Below are 15,665 nucleotides of genomic sequence, written 5' to 3' on the forward strand. Positions count from 1 at the left end.
GAATATGGTTGTTACGCCTTGCACCAGAACAACGAATTATATTGTTTTAATATGCCAAACGTATTGACTCTGTAGTATCTAGTCACGCCCGATTCATTTGAAACGCATCCGATTGATATTTCACGTGTAAACAACGAACAAAAAGAAGACCAAAAAAATCTCCGGGCGTAATTCCACTCTCACAAAATTTGCGAACGAAGAACCAAGGCGGAACAACAAACAAAAAATCCCGAGGGTGTACTTCCACGGCGTATCACCAGTGTTGGCAGTTCAAAGGGTGGATGATCTGGGGGGTAACAACATGTATGAAATTATCAGGGCGTATGATGTTTTCTTCTCAATTTCACGACAAAGAAAACTTTTTTTGAGTTTTTAGTGATGCACGATGATAGATTACACTATTAACTATATGTCAAGCTTATAAAATCAACCAGAAAATGGAAAGTCGTGTAATAGGATTAATTTTTAAGTCAACAAAATTCAGAAGCGATTTTCTCGATATGGTCATTTTGGAATTACGCCCTTTTCAAATGTTAGTCTAGAGTTCATCATTAGTTCTCCTAAAAATGTATTGAAATACTTCTCAATATAACCAGGAACTAGTAGTCCAATTCCTTTAAAATTGCTTCGTAATTATTCCTAAACTCATTTGACATTTAAAATTCTGTACACTATTATTCAAAGTGTTAGAATTGTAAAATGTTGTTATTTGAGATCTTGAAATTCGAAGTTCTTCGTTGTATGAATATGAAAAACTGGTTAAAATTAACATGCAACCAAGAGACATTTCCAAATTCTGAAGCTTTTACTTGAAGGGAAAACTTTTTCTTTCTTATATACTAAATTATGGAACATTATTTGACAATTCTAGATAAACATTTCAAAAGGTTCTATCTTTTTTTTTTAAATTCTTTATTGAGGAGATATTTAGCCTATGGCTAGTTCATCTCGGAAAGGTTCTATCTGTATTGATCGATTCTCTTAATCGATTTTCTCTTTCAGAGGATTTCTCGGCTTCCATCAAAGCGAGTGTCACGTCAACACATTTCTACCCATTCCTTTCTTGACCTGCGTTCGGGCGCGGCCGGTGCTGGTATTGCCTAGTTTGAGATCACCAGCTTTTACACATTGAGGATGATTACCAGTCCCAAGCATCGTCTATTGGTTTTCTGTGTAATTACAGCTGATCTGGCAATAACAGAGTAGCAACCGTGGGCGGTCAATCATGCTCATGCTCATGCAATAACTCAGCTGCAAAACCTTTCCCTGTTGTATTTGATGTTTTGGAAGCTAGATAAGAACCTCCTTTATCAAACTAAATATGTGGTCAAAAGAGCCTAAAAATCAATGGTTATCAAAAGAGAAAGACGACGAAGAGAGCCTAATAATTTTCAAAATCCTGAACATTGATTGATGTTGGTATTACTTTTAACAATACTTACCTGTTCATATGAAACAGGGAAAACTAAGGCGGCATCCGGATAATTAATTTCCTAAATCCAGTGGCCACTTTGCAATCTCCAACCGGAAAGATTTTCTCGACCGGACCACACTCAGCGCCTTAATGAGGGGGTGCCAATATCGACCAAGGATGACAAGTTAACGGGTCGAATTCGAAGAGTTTCTTGTTACATAAAATTCATTACATCAATACTAAAATATAAAATATTTCAGTTTCTAGAATTATGAAACATGTTTGCTATAAAACTGCGACAAATTTTCTGAGCTCAAAAATTAAGTTAATATTTTGAAGCTTGAACTCGAAGGATTTCCAAAGTCTCATCACTTCGAACACGTTTGAAAAATCATGAGCCATTTGAAACAACTTAGTTTAAAGATCTATTCGGTGTTAATAGACTTCAAATCTATCGATAAATTAATCGCCGTCAGAGCCAACAAGAATCGGATGCTTGCGTATCTGATCACCGGCGAGTAGGTTTCTTTGAAATCAACTCTTTTGATCTGCGAGAATCCTTTGATAACAAGTCTTTTCCTTTATTTAACGTCGGTCTCTGTTCCGCAATCTAGTGCCAATCACCGACGGACATCGATTGCCATCCATTGACGGCAATCGAATGTGCAAAAAGGCAGCTTCCACACCTGCGTAGGGTATCGCACCCATTCAACACGCACATGGGCCGGGACCAACGGCTTTACTTCCCTTCCGAAGGAAGACGTGACCAGAGATTTTTATGCCTCAGAAAAATCCCACCGACCTCGGCTGGGATTGAACCCAGACCCATTGGGATGTTAGAAAGCAATCACGCTTACCACTACACCACCGGCGCCGGCTGATAACAAGTCTTGCCTTGTATCTTTCCATGGATCCGTCCGGATTCAACTTTCGCTTGACGATCCATTTAGACTTCAAACGCTTCCTGCCTACCGGTAGCTCGGTTAGCTTACATGTCTTGTTGATGGTCAACGAATGCATCTCAGCTTCCATAGCCTCACCGACTGACTGCGGCTCGATTACCCTCTCATGCTCATGGTTGATAAAGCCACTGACCCATGCTTCTTCGTCGCCCATATCACGGTAGATCCATGCAGCTGAACAACGAATCCCGACACCGATCTTCGATCGTTCGGATCGTTGCCCCAATCTGCGTCGCTTCCAACCTTCCGTATTTCTTTGCTGATGCAGTAGCTTATACTCAATGGTTCCCCTTAAGTACCGCAGAACACGTTTCAAATGCGCCCAGTGCTCATTTGTGGGACAACACTGAAATGCAGCGAAATAGTTGACCGCAGCTGACAAAAGTCTGGTCTTGAAGTTACCATCAAATACATTAGACATCCGACTATCTCTCTGTACGGTTTATCTGTGTACTCCTTTGGATCTTCTCCCTTTTCCAGCTTTAAGCGCGGTTCCATCGGGATGGAAGATGAATCACTCATACCGAAACGCTCGAGAACACTTTTCACGTACGCCTTTTGATCAATCATCATGACTCCCGCTTCACGATCACGGTGAATGTTGAGTCCCAGAAAACATTTCACTTCCTGGAGGTCCTTCATCTCGAACTCTACGGACAGTCTTCCTTTCAGCATCCAGATAGCCTTCATTGAATTGCTCGAGAGATCATAGATGACAACGTACATCAGCACTCCTCTATGTCGTCGATAGTACAAACAAAAATCGTGATCGCTTCTAGTGAACCCAATGCTGCTGATGAAATCGTGAAAACGCTAATTCCAGCCTCAGTTTACATACAAAGCCATTTCCCCTCTCAAAACCAGCTGGTTCACGCATGTAGATGTCCTCATCCAATACACCATTCAGGAACGCACAAGTGACATCCATTTGATGCACATGCCAAGCTTTTTTTTCGCTACTGATGAGTAGGTCTCCGAGAAGTCAAATCCTGGACGCTGCAGAAAGCCACGGGCAACCAGTTTGGCTTTGTATCTCTCAACATCACCTCTTCACTTTGAACACCCACTTATTGTCGATCAATTTTCTTCCAGTGGGCGACGCCAATTCATCTTCGATCGCACTTTTCCATAGAGGCCAATCGTTCCTCTTCTTGAGAGCTTCGATGTCCGATGGTATGTTCTCCAAATAATCTTCGGCACTCAGAGCAAACGCTGTCGCACTCAAGTCATAATCGTTATGCCACTGAGGCTGCACTTTCGATCAACTACTTCTTCGAACACCATCTTAGACTACTCCCGGATTCACATTCGAGTCATCTACTAGATGCGGATTCGTATCAGGATTCATACTCGAGTCATCGCGATCTTCTTGCGATCTACTTTCTTCCTTTTCCGAATCACTTCCATCTTCTTCCAAATCACTTTCATCTTCCGCGGAGTTCTGATCGCATCAGATAAACAATGGATACGTACGTTATCAATTATGATGCCTTCCACCATATTCGTCGACACTGCCTAGCTTCGCAAGATTGTCACTCCCAAGGTGCCCGAACCGGTGATGCCACAGTTCTAGCTTCTTGCAGACTTTTCCACTAACCATGGCATTTTCATTCACATTCTTCTGCTCGCGTTCGAAATTCATACAGTACAACCGGCCTGATTGTCTACCGGTTGCTACTACATCACCGTCAGCGTGCAAAACCACTCCACTTTTCGCGGTCTGAATCACGCCGGGTGTTTGCAGCCTCTCCATAACCGTGAACATCGAGCTGTCATTAGCCATATGTTCAAAACCACCACTGTCGAGGTACAATTTCGACTTTTTTTTCATATCAGCAGGAGAAAACTTATCATCAGCTGCTACGAAACTGACGGTCTTCGCACTTACGTGAGCCTTTTGCACTTTTTGACTTCTATACTGGGGGTCACATTAAAAAAAAATCAAAATTCAAACATGTAACGAAAAATCCCAAACACGGACGCAATGATAGAGCGCAAATCGAACACACGACACATTCCACTTTCTCACATAAGCGAGCTCAATGCTCGGTTAACCGCTCACCATTTCACCAATGAAAGGAAGGGAAGAGAAAAGCAGCGGTAGTAAAAACGCTTGCCATATCGTTTTCTTCGTCATTTGCTTTCGAGCAACGGACGAATAAGCGTCGGACACGACGTACGAGTGGAGCAGCACGCATCGCACCAATACGAAGACGACGACGACGACGAAAACACCCACATCGACCGGAGGAAAGGCTTCCCGGAATAGGCAGCATAACTAAGCCGCCGTCATTCGGTCGGCATTGACTATTGCACTGGTGTGGCCACCATTTGAAAAACAACTGGACATTTTCAGGGCCACCAATTCAAAAACGGAAAGAGTTAAGAACTAAATGCTCAACATATTTGTTCGTTCCGTCCACTAGCGGTCCTACGTCAAGCTTCCGTTCGTGCCTCTAGACACAGACCCTTCTACTTCTTTCTTTTCCGGCTTCCTATTAGGTTCCGGTTGAGCACTCTTCCTGCACTGTGCCTTCTTGTGACCTAAGCCACCGCATCCAAAACACTTCACTTTGCTCTTCTGGTTGCCGGATAAAGCAGCTTCTTCTCTCTCAGGATCCAGCCGCTGTCCTCTTCTTTTCACTTCAATGTCCAACGTGAGATTCTCGGATACCGCTTCCATGGCCGTCGTTACTGCGTCGTAAGATTCCGGAATCGTAAGCATCAGATGACAGATTACATCTTCTTCCACCATCCTAGCCCCGGCTCCTTTATTTCACGCACTAACTGGTCTAATCTGAGAAAATGCTCATGCAGATGCCCACTCTCGTCGTATCTCATTGACAGCAAGTGGTGCTGGAACATAAAACGGTTTGTTTAGGTGGTTATCCACTATTGCCTGGATAAGCACGGACCGACATTTATTGTCCTGCTCATCCGCGCCGCTCTTCGAGCTCTTTTGGTTACCTTCACTTCAACGCTATCGGCCTCCGGGATGTTCCAGAAATCCTCGTCCTCGGCCGCTTTCTCGACGCAATGTCTAACATCCAACTGTTGCAAGTATGCCTTCATCCGAAAGCACCAGTTGTTCAATCCGTTGCCGTCGAAAGGCTTTATCCGCAGGAGTTTGGCTTCCTCTTCCATACCGGACCCGTTCTTTTTAACTACACTTCCGAAATCTTATTCGATTGAGGTTAGGCTAGGACCATAACCTCTTAAAACGCCAAGTTTACTAGCGAAGGAAAACTACAAGAATGAATTTTATTTGACGTTTCAAGATAGTACACACTGTAATGAAAAGGCATTCAAAAGTAATCAATTGTTAGCTACACCTACACTGTTAATAGTTTGCACTTGTCTTAATCCGTTTCGTCTTCAACATCGTCCTCTTCCAACAGGGTTTCTTGATCTCTTCCATTGAGTTCGGCAAAAACTGCTGGTGAGCCGGTAGCTTCACTATCCTCTACGATTTTCGCTACCTTTGGTCAGAAAGACGATATCACGTGGCGCAAAGATTTTAACACTCTCCGGATTGAAGATCCGAAGTCCCTTCGAACCAGCGTTGCCAGATATACCGATATCGATAGATACCGATATACAGATAAGGTTCCTTAGAATACTGATCTTTGAGGTGTTATACCGATTTTTTTTTAAATAATAAAAATGATTATCGTCTGCCCGCGCTCAGTATTTCGGAGAAAATTTTTGTGTAAAACTTGTATCTTTTTGAATATCTCAAATTCGGTGGCTCTTTCTGGTAATTCCGAGGGAATCGGGAAATACGTTTTAAACATTATTTACCTTCCTGGATTTTCTTATAACTTGCTCCTGGAATTTTCTATTTACGATTCCTCTCGGAAACTTATTTCGACTTCCCTTGGAAGCTTATTCAGCCTTCGCTCGAGTGATTCTTCCCGGAACTTCATTGGATGCTTCTAGATTTTGATTGCGTATCCACACTAGCTTCAGGAACTTTTAAATAGTTCTGAAACTTCAGAAAAGTCCAGACTTTTGAGTAAGTTTCGATAAATTAAAGAATGTTTTAATAACTTCTGTTAAAATTCTAAAACCCGGTCCAGCAAACTCCAGTGAGCTTAAGGAAACATCGTAAATATTTTGGATACTTCACAAGTCCAAAGAACTTCTGGAAAATTTAATGGTTTTCAGGACAGTTCCATTAGTTTCAGGAGAATTGGCTCCGAAAACATCAGGACAATCAGATCAGATCAATAAATTTCAAGGAAATCGCTGAAATTTTAAAGAAGTTCCGAGAAACTCAGACAATTTCCGAAAACTTCAGCAATGTTCCGAAGGGCTCATGCAAATTTAAGAAACGTAAGGGAAGCTACACGAACATTAGCATATTGTGAGAACATTTTATGGGAAGTTCCGTGCTTATTAATGGCAGTGTCGATAACTTTTAAAAATTAGAAATATCGGGAATAAATGCTGATGTTACAATAAATTCAAGAAAATTGTGAGAGCGCTTAAGAAATTTCGTAAACTTCAAGAAAGTCTAGAGACCTTCAAAGTTGATTCCGGTAGTCTCAATCAAGGTTGCAAAGACTCATTTCAGCTAAAACAATGTTTTTCTAAATTATGAAATAATTAGATGCCATGATCAAACTTTGAATTGGTAGGATACAAGAAGAGGTTGCAAAGAATGTGTTTGACATATTAAACCTGTTTATTTCACTTTATGAGAGTCACAATCAGCGATTTTTCACAAACTCACTCACTCACTCACTCACTCAGCAAATCGCTAATTGTGACTCATAGAAAGCAAAATTTACAGGTTTTATGTTTCTAACGCATACTTTGTAACCTCTTCTTGTAAGTTACAAGTAAAACATGCCATCATACCATCTTTTGGTTTTATTATTCCGAAAAACATTATTTTAGCTGAAATGAGTCTTTGCAACCTGGTCTCAATCAAGGAAGTTCCAAGTATTTCAAAGATGATCAGAGTACACCAAAACAGCCCGAGGAAATATGGAATATTCCTAAGTACATTTGAGGAATGTTCCAAAAACTTCAGGAACCTTAGGAAGTTTCTGCCAGCGTCTCCAGGAAGATCAATTAAACTTCTCCCAGAATGAAGTAATGAAATTGGGTTGTTAGCGGAATGCTAAATAAAACAGCAAAAAAGGTTATCTTGCATTTAATTCCACTTAATTAATTTTGGTATCCATGACAGATACGTATTTCGACTACAATGTGCAGTCTTCATCAGTGTCATTCCCACTAAAGAACTTATCAAAATCTAACCCCCTTAAGTACTCATCCCCTAGGTAAAAAAGTCAAGATCATAGGTATAAAAATGAAACTACAATGTGTTGAATCGGAACCTACCTAACTAATGAAAACCAAAGATTTAAGTAAGCTAAAGGAGAAAAATCTATACAACTCTCTAATAAGGAAAATCCCCAAAGGCTTGGTAGCCATCATAATGAAGTAATGTTAGATTTTGATAAGTTCTTTAGTGGGAATGACACTGATGAAGACTGCACATTGTAGTCGAAATACGTATCTGTCATGGATACCAAAATTAATTAAGTGGAATTAAATGGAAGATAACCTTTTTTGCTGTTTTATTCTCCCAGAAATTTCTTTCTAGTTCTGGAATTTTGTCCAGTTGGTTTTTTTACTTCTATTGGAAGATTTTTCTGAGCTTCTTATGGCTTCCCCTGGAAATGGCTACTTCTAGAATTTATTTCCGAAACCTTTCTGCCTTCCTTTGAATGTGAAATCCGATTTTTTCCTGAAAGTTTCTATAAATTTTCGCCAAAAGTTTCTCAATTTATGTCTTGGAATGTTTTTCCGACTTCTCTCAGAAATTTCCTCAAATTTTTCCAGAAGAGCTTATTTCTTATTTCTCTGGCTCTTGTTTTCAGCTTCCTCCAGAAGCTGATTCCATCAAACATTCCCCGGAGTTTTCTTCCGGAATGTTCCGATTATAGTCCAAATGTTAAAATTTTTATCTTTCAAAAACGGCAAAACCTAAAATTAATTAAAATAGTAAATACCGATGAATAACGATTTTTTAAAACCTTCGATACCGATAAGCTTTAAAACATTCTGGCAACGCTGCTTCGAACTATCGGAATATCCAACGAAAACGCCAGGTTCAGATTTCGGATCCCACTTTGATCGCTTTGCCTTGGGCACATCACTTTCGCTCCGAACACACGTAGTTCAGCCAGGTCTGGCCGCACACCAGTGAACCGTTCTTCCGGGCTCACTTGCAAACCTGTTCGTCGATGGTCGGTTGATCAGGAATACAGCAGTTGAAACAGCCTCCGCTCAAAATCGCTTCTCCGGATGCGCATCAAACAGAAGATATCGCGTTCGTTCAACGATCGTTCGATTCGCTCTCTCAGCTCCGGATTGTACGGTACCGTAACCTTGTGGTGAATCCCGGATCTGCGACGAAGCTTTTCAAACTCACCGTTTACGTATTCTGTTCCATTATCTGTTTGTCGGTCTGGTTTTCCACCATCGACTTGAAATCTTGAAAACACTGCGGAACTTGCTGTTTCGACTTCAGAAAATACACTAACATCTTGCGGCTGTTGTCGAGTTCCGCTCTTCTTGAAAGGATGACGGAAATGTTTTCCTTCAAGCACGCACTACAAGTCTGGACCTCCTGCATCAACGAAATCTATCCCTGTTGATATGGATCTGAACATCTTGAGACTTTGCATGTTCAAATGCCCCACAACACCATGTCGGTTTCTTCCTTGGCCATGCAGAAAACTTGGTCATTTACCAAACATAGTGTATAGAGTCCACCGCTTTCTCTTCAAATAGCCACCATCTTCTCGTTGGAAGCCGATCCCACCTCGTATGCATCTTTCGAGAACCTTACTGTGTACATACTTACTTTTGATTCAAATTAGGTTTTGATAAAAACCTGGACATTTTTCGATCAGAAATGCCGTTTCCGTGCTACAATATTTAAAAAATTCAAGAACCCTTTGAAAATTTTACAAGATTCATAATGGCCGAATTCTAACAAAAATGTGAATCATTACCTATTACAAACAATTACCCAAAGTTTCATACAAATCGGAGAAAGTCAATACAACTTTTTTCACTATTTTGCCAGGAACTGATGTATTCAAAAATCACAGAAGCTTAACCTGCTAACGTCAATCTTATAGAAAGTACAAATCAGCGTAGTGATACTCAGGGATTATACGAATATAGAGTCATACCGAACTGTCTAGCTATTGACCTTGCACATAAAGTAAGAAGTAAATACCCACGTTCCAAAAATGTTGCCCTAGGTCGGTTCTGCCCTTTGAATATGGCAGTATCGGAAGACTATAAAACCCGGTTAGGATCCCATACCATGACGCATGACGACCACCACGATTTCGATGTCTGTGATAGGGAAATATGATTTGCAAGTTTTGAACTCCTGTTTAAAAGCAAACCGTTTCCCATTGTATCGTGAAAGACCTTTCCACCACTACTAACTGGCAGCACTGCTTTGGCTAGGAAATAATACCCCGATCCGACTTGCATAGACACCATTATCATAGCTGTGTGAGAAACCATCATAGTCCTGATGAATGAGAAAAAAAAACAGCAGCATTCAGCAGCAGTGCCCAAGCCATCCAGTGCCGAGCATCCCACAGCAACAACAACAACAACAACAACACAATAAAGCAGCAAACCCCGAACGGAGAGCGAGAAGCCAAAAGGTGTTGTTATACATTTTAACACACCAAACATACACATAGAGCGGAAAGAGACCGAGTATCGTCGTATCGTCGTGTGTATTATGCTTTCGAAAAGTTGAAAAATGGCCGCATCCAATTCGACGTCGGCTCGCCGCACTGGACTGGTACGATCGCTACTTCTGCTGCTGCTGCTGGACACGGTTTTTCGGTCGTCGTCGTCACCTTCTTTGTTCGGCCACGAATTGTCGGTGCTGGAAGTGAATTGATCAGCTACCGTGTTGAAATCTAGCAAAACGGCCGAAAAAGCAGAGCCCAGTGGCTCACAAATAAACGGGGAACGGCAAGTGTGTTAAGTTCGGGTGCAGAGCCGTGTGAAAGGTGTGTGTATTTCGGAAAAATATTTTGCACAACCCTCGACGGCAAAAGAAAAGTGGAAGGGACTCCGACACAGAGCACCCATAGAGTGTGTGCTATCAAAGTGTCGAATGTGTTCCGTGGTCGAGTAATTTTTGCGTGTGAATTTAATTCCGTTTCGTTTTTTTTTTTTTGTCCAGTGAGCATTTCCGGAAAGTTGGTGTGCAATGAAAATTCCAGTGGCAATGTCTGTGGAAGAGGATAATCTTGTACCAGATGAGCTAATAGCCGTAGAAGCAGCAGTAGGAAGCGCTTCCAGCTCCGGTGAGATGTGAAAGAGCGCTAGTTAGTGCAGTGCAGCCCCATAAGTTTATGTCGGATAGAGCGAGATAGGAAGCAGCTGGAAAATCGATTTGTACTTCTGCTTCTGCTGGGTAGTAGTACACCGTCGTAGTCGTCTTCGTCGTCGATATAGACCACTGTTAGGCTAAAACGGGGAGGGCAGTGTTCCACGGGGAAGGACTGTGGTGTGTCTGTCAAAAATAAAACACAAGAACACACAGAGCCAGCACAGACCTATTTCAAGTATCAACAAAAAAGCGAGAAAATAAAAAAAAGGAATCTCGCACTTACGGGAGAAGGAAAAGCAAAGCGAGAAAAATGCCGAGTGCTTCGTTTTCCTCGTCCCGGTCGTACGTGCGACGATCCCGCAGGAAGGGAAATCGGATTCCATTGCCGTCGAGAACGTCAGGTAAGAGAGCACTGTAATCATGCAAAGAGACGGGACGGGACGGGATCGACACAGGAACCCAGAATGCAAAAATAATCACACCTTTTTACACCCTTTCAGGGGGATATATCTTTGGTTTGCTGGATTTTAATATGTTACGCAAAAAGATGTCTACCCAATGCTTCCTTGTCATATCAAACAAATTTATCGATTTAAAATTTAAATTGTGTTAGCTATAGTGATAAAATCAGCATTTGTAGGGGTGACTGCAAAGAACTTATCTCCGATTTATGTATTTCTTTGTTGACAAATCATCTTTTAACGATTCGCAGCTGCTATCTACACCAAAGAGAAAAAAAATCACAAATTTAGTTACTATGTTGTCTGCAATACACGAAAAGCATTTCTTAAGTAAGTTGTAGAGACTTTCCCAAATAGAAGCTCAGAGAACCTTCAAAGGACTAACTAAAAAGGAAATCTTAAGAAAATTCAAGGGGACAAAAGACATGTAGACTTCTAGAGTACGTTCAAAGGAGTACAAGACGGTTCAGATTTTCAGAAGCATTTTATCAGACTTTAACGGAAAGCGTCAAGGACTTTCAGAGAAATTATAGTATTGCTCTGGGACATTCAAACTCCCAAAGAATCATCGCAGAACAGGAAGCTATTACAATTGCCATGTAAGAGTGGTCAATCAACGCCTTGTCATGCTCATCTGGTGTGTCTGCTGATGATGATGATAGTGGTCCACCACTCATTGTAGCACGGAAACTAGTCCGATAGCTGTGAGCTCTCCTCACTGTTGAACTTGATCAAGCTTAATAACCTCTGATTGTCATCAGCAAATCTCTGTATAAAGGGCCAACTACGAATGGATGAATTGATAGATGAATTTCATTTCCTTGTGACAGTTAAGAATCTCCTTGCAACAACTTGATCACCCAATTAATCAGAAAATGAGTCATCCAACAGGAAGATGCCCCAATGAATGGGGAGAAGAACCCGCCCTTTATCCACGAAATGTTTGCAACAGGGACTTGACATCTTCACTCTTCCCATCCATGTGCTGCTCAGAATCTTCTTCTAAAAACGAATATAGCCCAACTTACTCAGATGCCATTTAACTGAAGAGAAAACCTCCAATTGATGCCCAGCATCACAAACCGATGGTGCCGGGGGTGCAATAATATTGCGATGTCACTAATTACTAATACTTACTAGCAATGGTAACACATGATCAGTAGGAAATCAAAGTGGAGATCGATTTCGAATTACACAATAAAAAATATGATATCGCATCGAAAAAGATGCACTTTCACCCATTGCGAACCAGTTCGATTGGTCATTTTTGAATCATGATCTTGTAACTCTGGCTTTTAAGTCTGCGCTAGGGAAGTATGGCCTGTACATTTGAAGACATACTTCAAATCTCCAAAACTTCTTCAAAACTTCGCGTATGAAGTAACATAAAACACTATGAATGTAGATAAAATTGATAAACAGCAGATTTTTAGCGATGGGCCCAATCTTATCCATAGGCCAACATTAGAGCCATTTCCCCTATATGATTTAAATAGCAACGAGAAAAATTTACAACTCAATTTTCTGGTTTGTTTACATTTTTGACATAGGCCCTTTTCAAATGTTACACGAGAATTGAGCTTAAAAATATTCAAACCCTTAACCCTTAAGCTGACATCACACTTGTGGTAGATAGAGTTGGCGTGGAATAATAATGATTAAAAAAAAATGAAAATTAAGTCATGTAATGAAACGTTTAATTTGAGTAAATCCAAATTAGCGTGAATGAGAATAAAATCTAACTATCATTGCTTTGTGAGGGAAAATCCCGAGACAGCTAGCAGCGCAGCAGGGAACATTCTTTGGGTATAAATATGGGCTACCTAAGCTCGCAGAAGTGATCATTGCCCAGTCGCATTTGCTTGGCTCCAAAATCCCAAGTCCACTCGAGAACCAGGTTGCGCAGTGCGTCCAGACGTTAGATGTCTCCCGGGTTTGACGGAATATTCAACCTAGAGTTGAAAAATCTCAGCGCGAGGGTGCACTCGCTGCTGGCTGCCATCCTCAACAGGTGCCTGGAGCTGCACTACTTTCCAAGCATCTGGAAGGTTGCAAAAATCATCCCGATCCGCAAACCTGGGAAAGACCCTTCACTACCGTCAAGCTACAGACCGATTAGCCTGCTCTCAGCGCTGAGCAAGCTGTTCGAAAAATTGATCCTCAGCCGACTAAACAAGTTTGTGGAGGAACATGACATTCTTCTTCCGGAACAGTTCGGGTTCCGCAAGGGGCATTCCACCAATCATCAGCTAGTGCGGGTGATGAATAACATCCGAAGTAACAAAGCTGTATCCAAGTCCACAGCCATGGCCTTGTTAGACGTCGAAAAGGCGTTTGACAATGTCTGGCACGACGGACTTATATACAAGCTTTGTAACTCCAACTTTCCACCATACCTTGTGAAAATCACCCGTAACTATCTCCAGCAAAGGTCGTTCAGGGTGTCGTTGAATAGTTCCCTTTCGGGACAATTTCCGATCCCAGCAGGTGTTCCGCAAGGGAGTCTGCTGGGACCACTGCTTTACAGCATCTACACGTCTGACATCCCTCCTCTAGGAGACGGTTGCGTGTTCTTCCTGTTTGCAGATGACACCGCGATAGCCGTCAAGGGTAGGATGCCTCGTGAAATTACGAACAAGCTCCAACGATGCCTTGACACCTTTACTGATTATGCCACCACGTGGAAAATCAAAATCAACGCCTCGAAAACCCAAGCGATCATGTTCCTTCACAGACAATCGCAAAAACTTAAACCGTCTCCCTCTTGTACCGTAATAATGGATGGTACAAGGGTCGAGTGGTCCACTGATGTTACTTATCTCGGGATGTTGTTCGATGAGAAGCTCCTGTTCCGCTCGCACATAGAGAAAACCCTAGTCCGCCTTGGTTAGGTGTTTGTATCCGCTCATTTGCCGCAGATCCCGCCTCTCAAGGCAAAACAAACTGGCTGTCTACAAACAGATCATAGCCCCCGCGATCATCTATGCCGCCCCGGTGTGGGAATCGTGCGCTCAGACCCACAGGAACAAAATCCAGGTTGCACAGAATAGAGTGTTGAGGATGATCCTAGATCGTCCATTCGACACAAGAATAGCAGACCTCCATCAAGAGGCAGAAATTCCCAAAGTAGATTCCAAAATTGAGGATATGACAACCAAATTTATCCAAAAATGCAATATTTCTGAACATGCTTTAATAAGCAATTTGTACATAGTAGGTTAAGTGTATATAGTAGAGTAGGTTAGTTTTAAGCTGTAAATAGTAGTATTAAGTAGTTTCTCTTCAAATTCTAAAAACAAAACGAACCAATCCCACCAAGGTGGTCGACCGTGTACTAAGTCTAGGACTAATTCTTGTGACGAACTTTGAAAACAACGGATCAGTAGCAGTAGCAGCAGTAGTAGTAGCAGCAGCAGAAAAAGAATAGCAGATTCGTCTAGCCATGACCGAGACCGAGCCTGGAAACCTCGGTCCGGTCATGACAAAACTGTTTGACAAAACGTCAAATTAATATTTGGCAAATTTTGACAAACATATTTTACCAAGGTGTAATGACCAAATATTGCTATGGCAAATATTTGGTTTGTATTTGTCATTCCATTTATTTGGACTTTTTTATGTTTTGCCAAACATGGTCGCTGAAAACAGTCAAACAATTTATTTGATACTCTTGAAATTCTTGGGTATCAAACAACATCAAATATTCGTCGCTTGCTGTGACCGTATTTGATCACTGGAATAGACGATTTAAGGCCCAAGCGCAATTACAGCGGAAGCGAAACGGCAGCGTCAGTGGAAAAGTCCGATCTGAGTAAGCCTACTTGTCGAATTTAAAACAAGTTAGAACCAAAAAGACATCGGTTAGACATTTGGATGTCATTTGTGACAACTGTCAAACTTGCCGTTACCGTTCCGCTTCCGCCCAAATTGCGTTTGGGCCTTTATGTGAGAGACACATTAATTCAAATGCATTTTTGATTGAAAAGCGAACAATATCCTTCGCAGATCCTTTGGGATTAGGGGAAATGGCTCTAATGTTGGCCTATGGATCTAAGATTGGGCCCATTTTTATTCAGATGAACGCGTTATTGGGACGGTAGTAATGGTGGTCGTAATAATGGTTGGTCGCTATTGAAAATTTAGTCGATTGCTGAAGTTATGTATGGGCCCAAATTAGGGGCATTTAGGCCAACATTACATCCATTTCCCCTATATGTGGGCTTCTTTTTTTTATCTCCCGGACAAGTTCCTTCAGAATCGGTTTGAATAAAATCCAATAGAGAAAAAAAATAATTCGATGCGGCGTATTATTTGACACAGATTTTTTATGAGAAAACAAACTACACCATAACAATAGACTGGAGAAAAGGATTTGTTTGATCCAAACAAAACAAGATCGGAGGAGTTCATATGACTTCTTGGATAGTTTCTTTGAA

The 15,665-nt window shown here is 41.5% G+C and overlaps 1 protein-coding gene across 1 annotated transcript in view; it reads left to right on the forward strand.

The window, feature by feature from the left end:
• Window positions 1-10,704: 10,704 nt before the first annotated feature.
• The window catches only part of FBXO11 (F-box protein 11), a 50,801-nt gene continuing 45,840 nt past the window's right edge, over window positions 10,705-15,665 (forward strand). The window contains exon 1 of the mRNA XM_065218203.1: window positions 10,705-11,169. Coding sequence (XP_065074275.1) covers window positions 11,079-11,169 — 91 coding nt within the window. The 5' untranslated portion in view covers window positions 10,705-11,078. The remainder of the gene's footprint in view (window positions 11,170-15,665) is intronic.

Source organism: Ochlerotatus camptorhynchus, unplaced genomic scaffold, assembly GCF_037179485.1.
Source record: "Ochlerotatus camptorhynchus isolate MF236.1 unplaced genomic scaffold, CSIRO-AGI_Acam_v1.1 ptg000084l, whole genome shotgun sequence".
Taxonomy (NCBI): Eukaryota; Metazoa; Arthropoda; class Insecta; order Diptera; family Culicidae; genus Ochlerotatus; species Ochlerotatus camptorhynchus.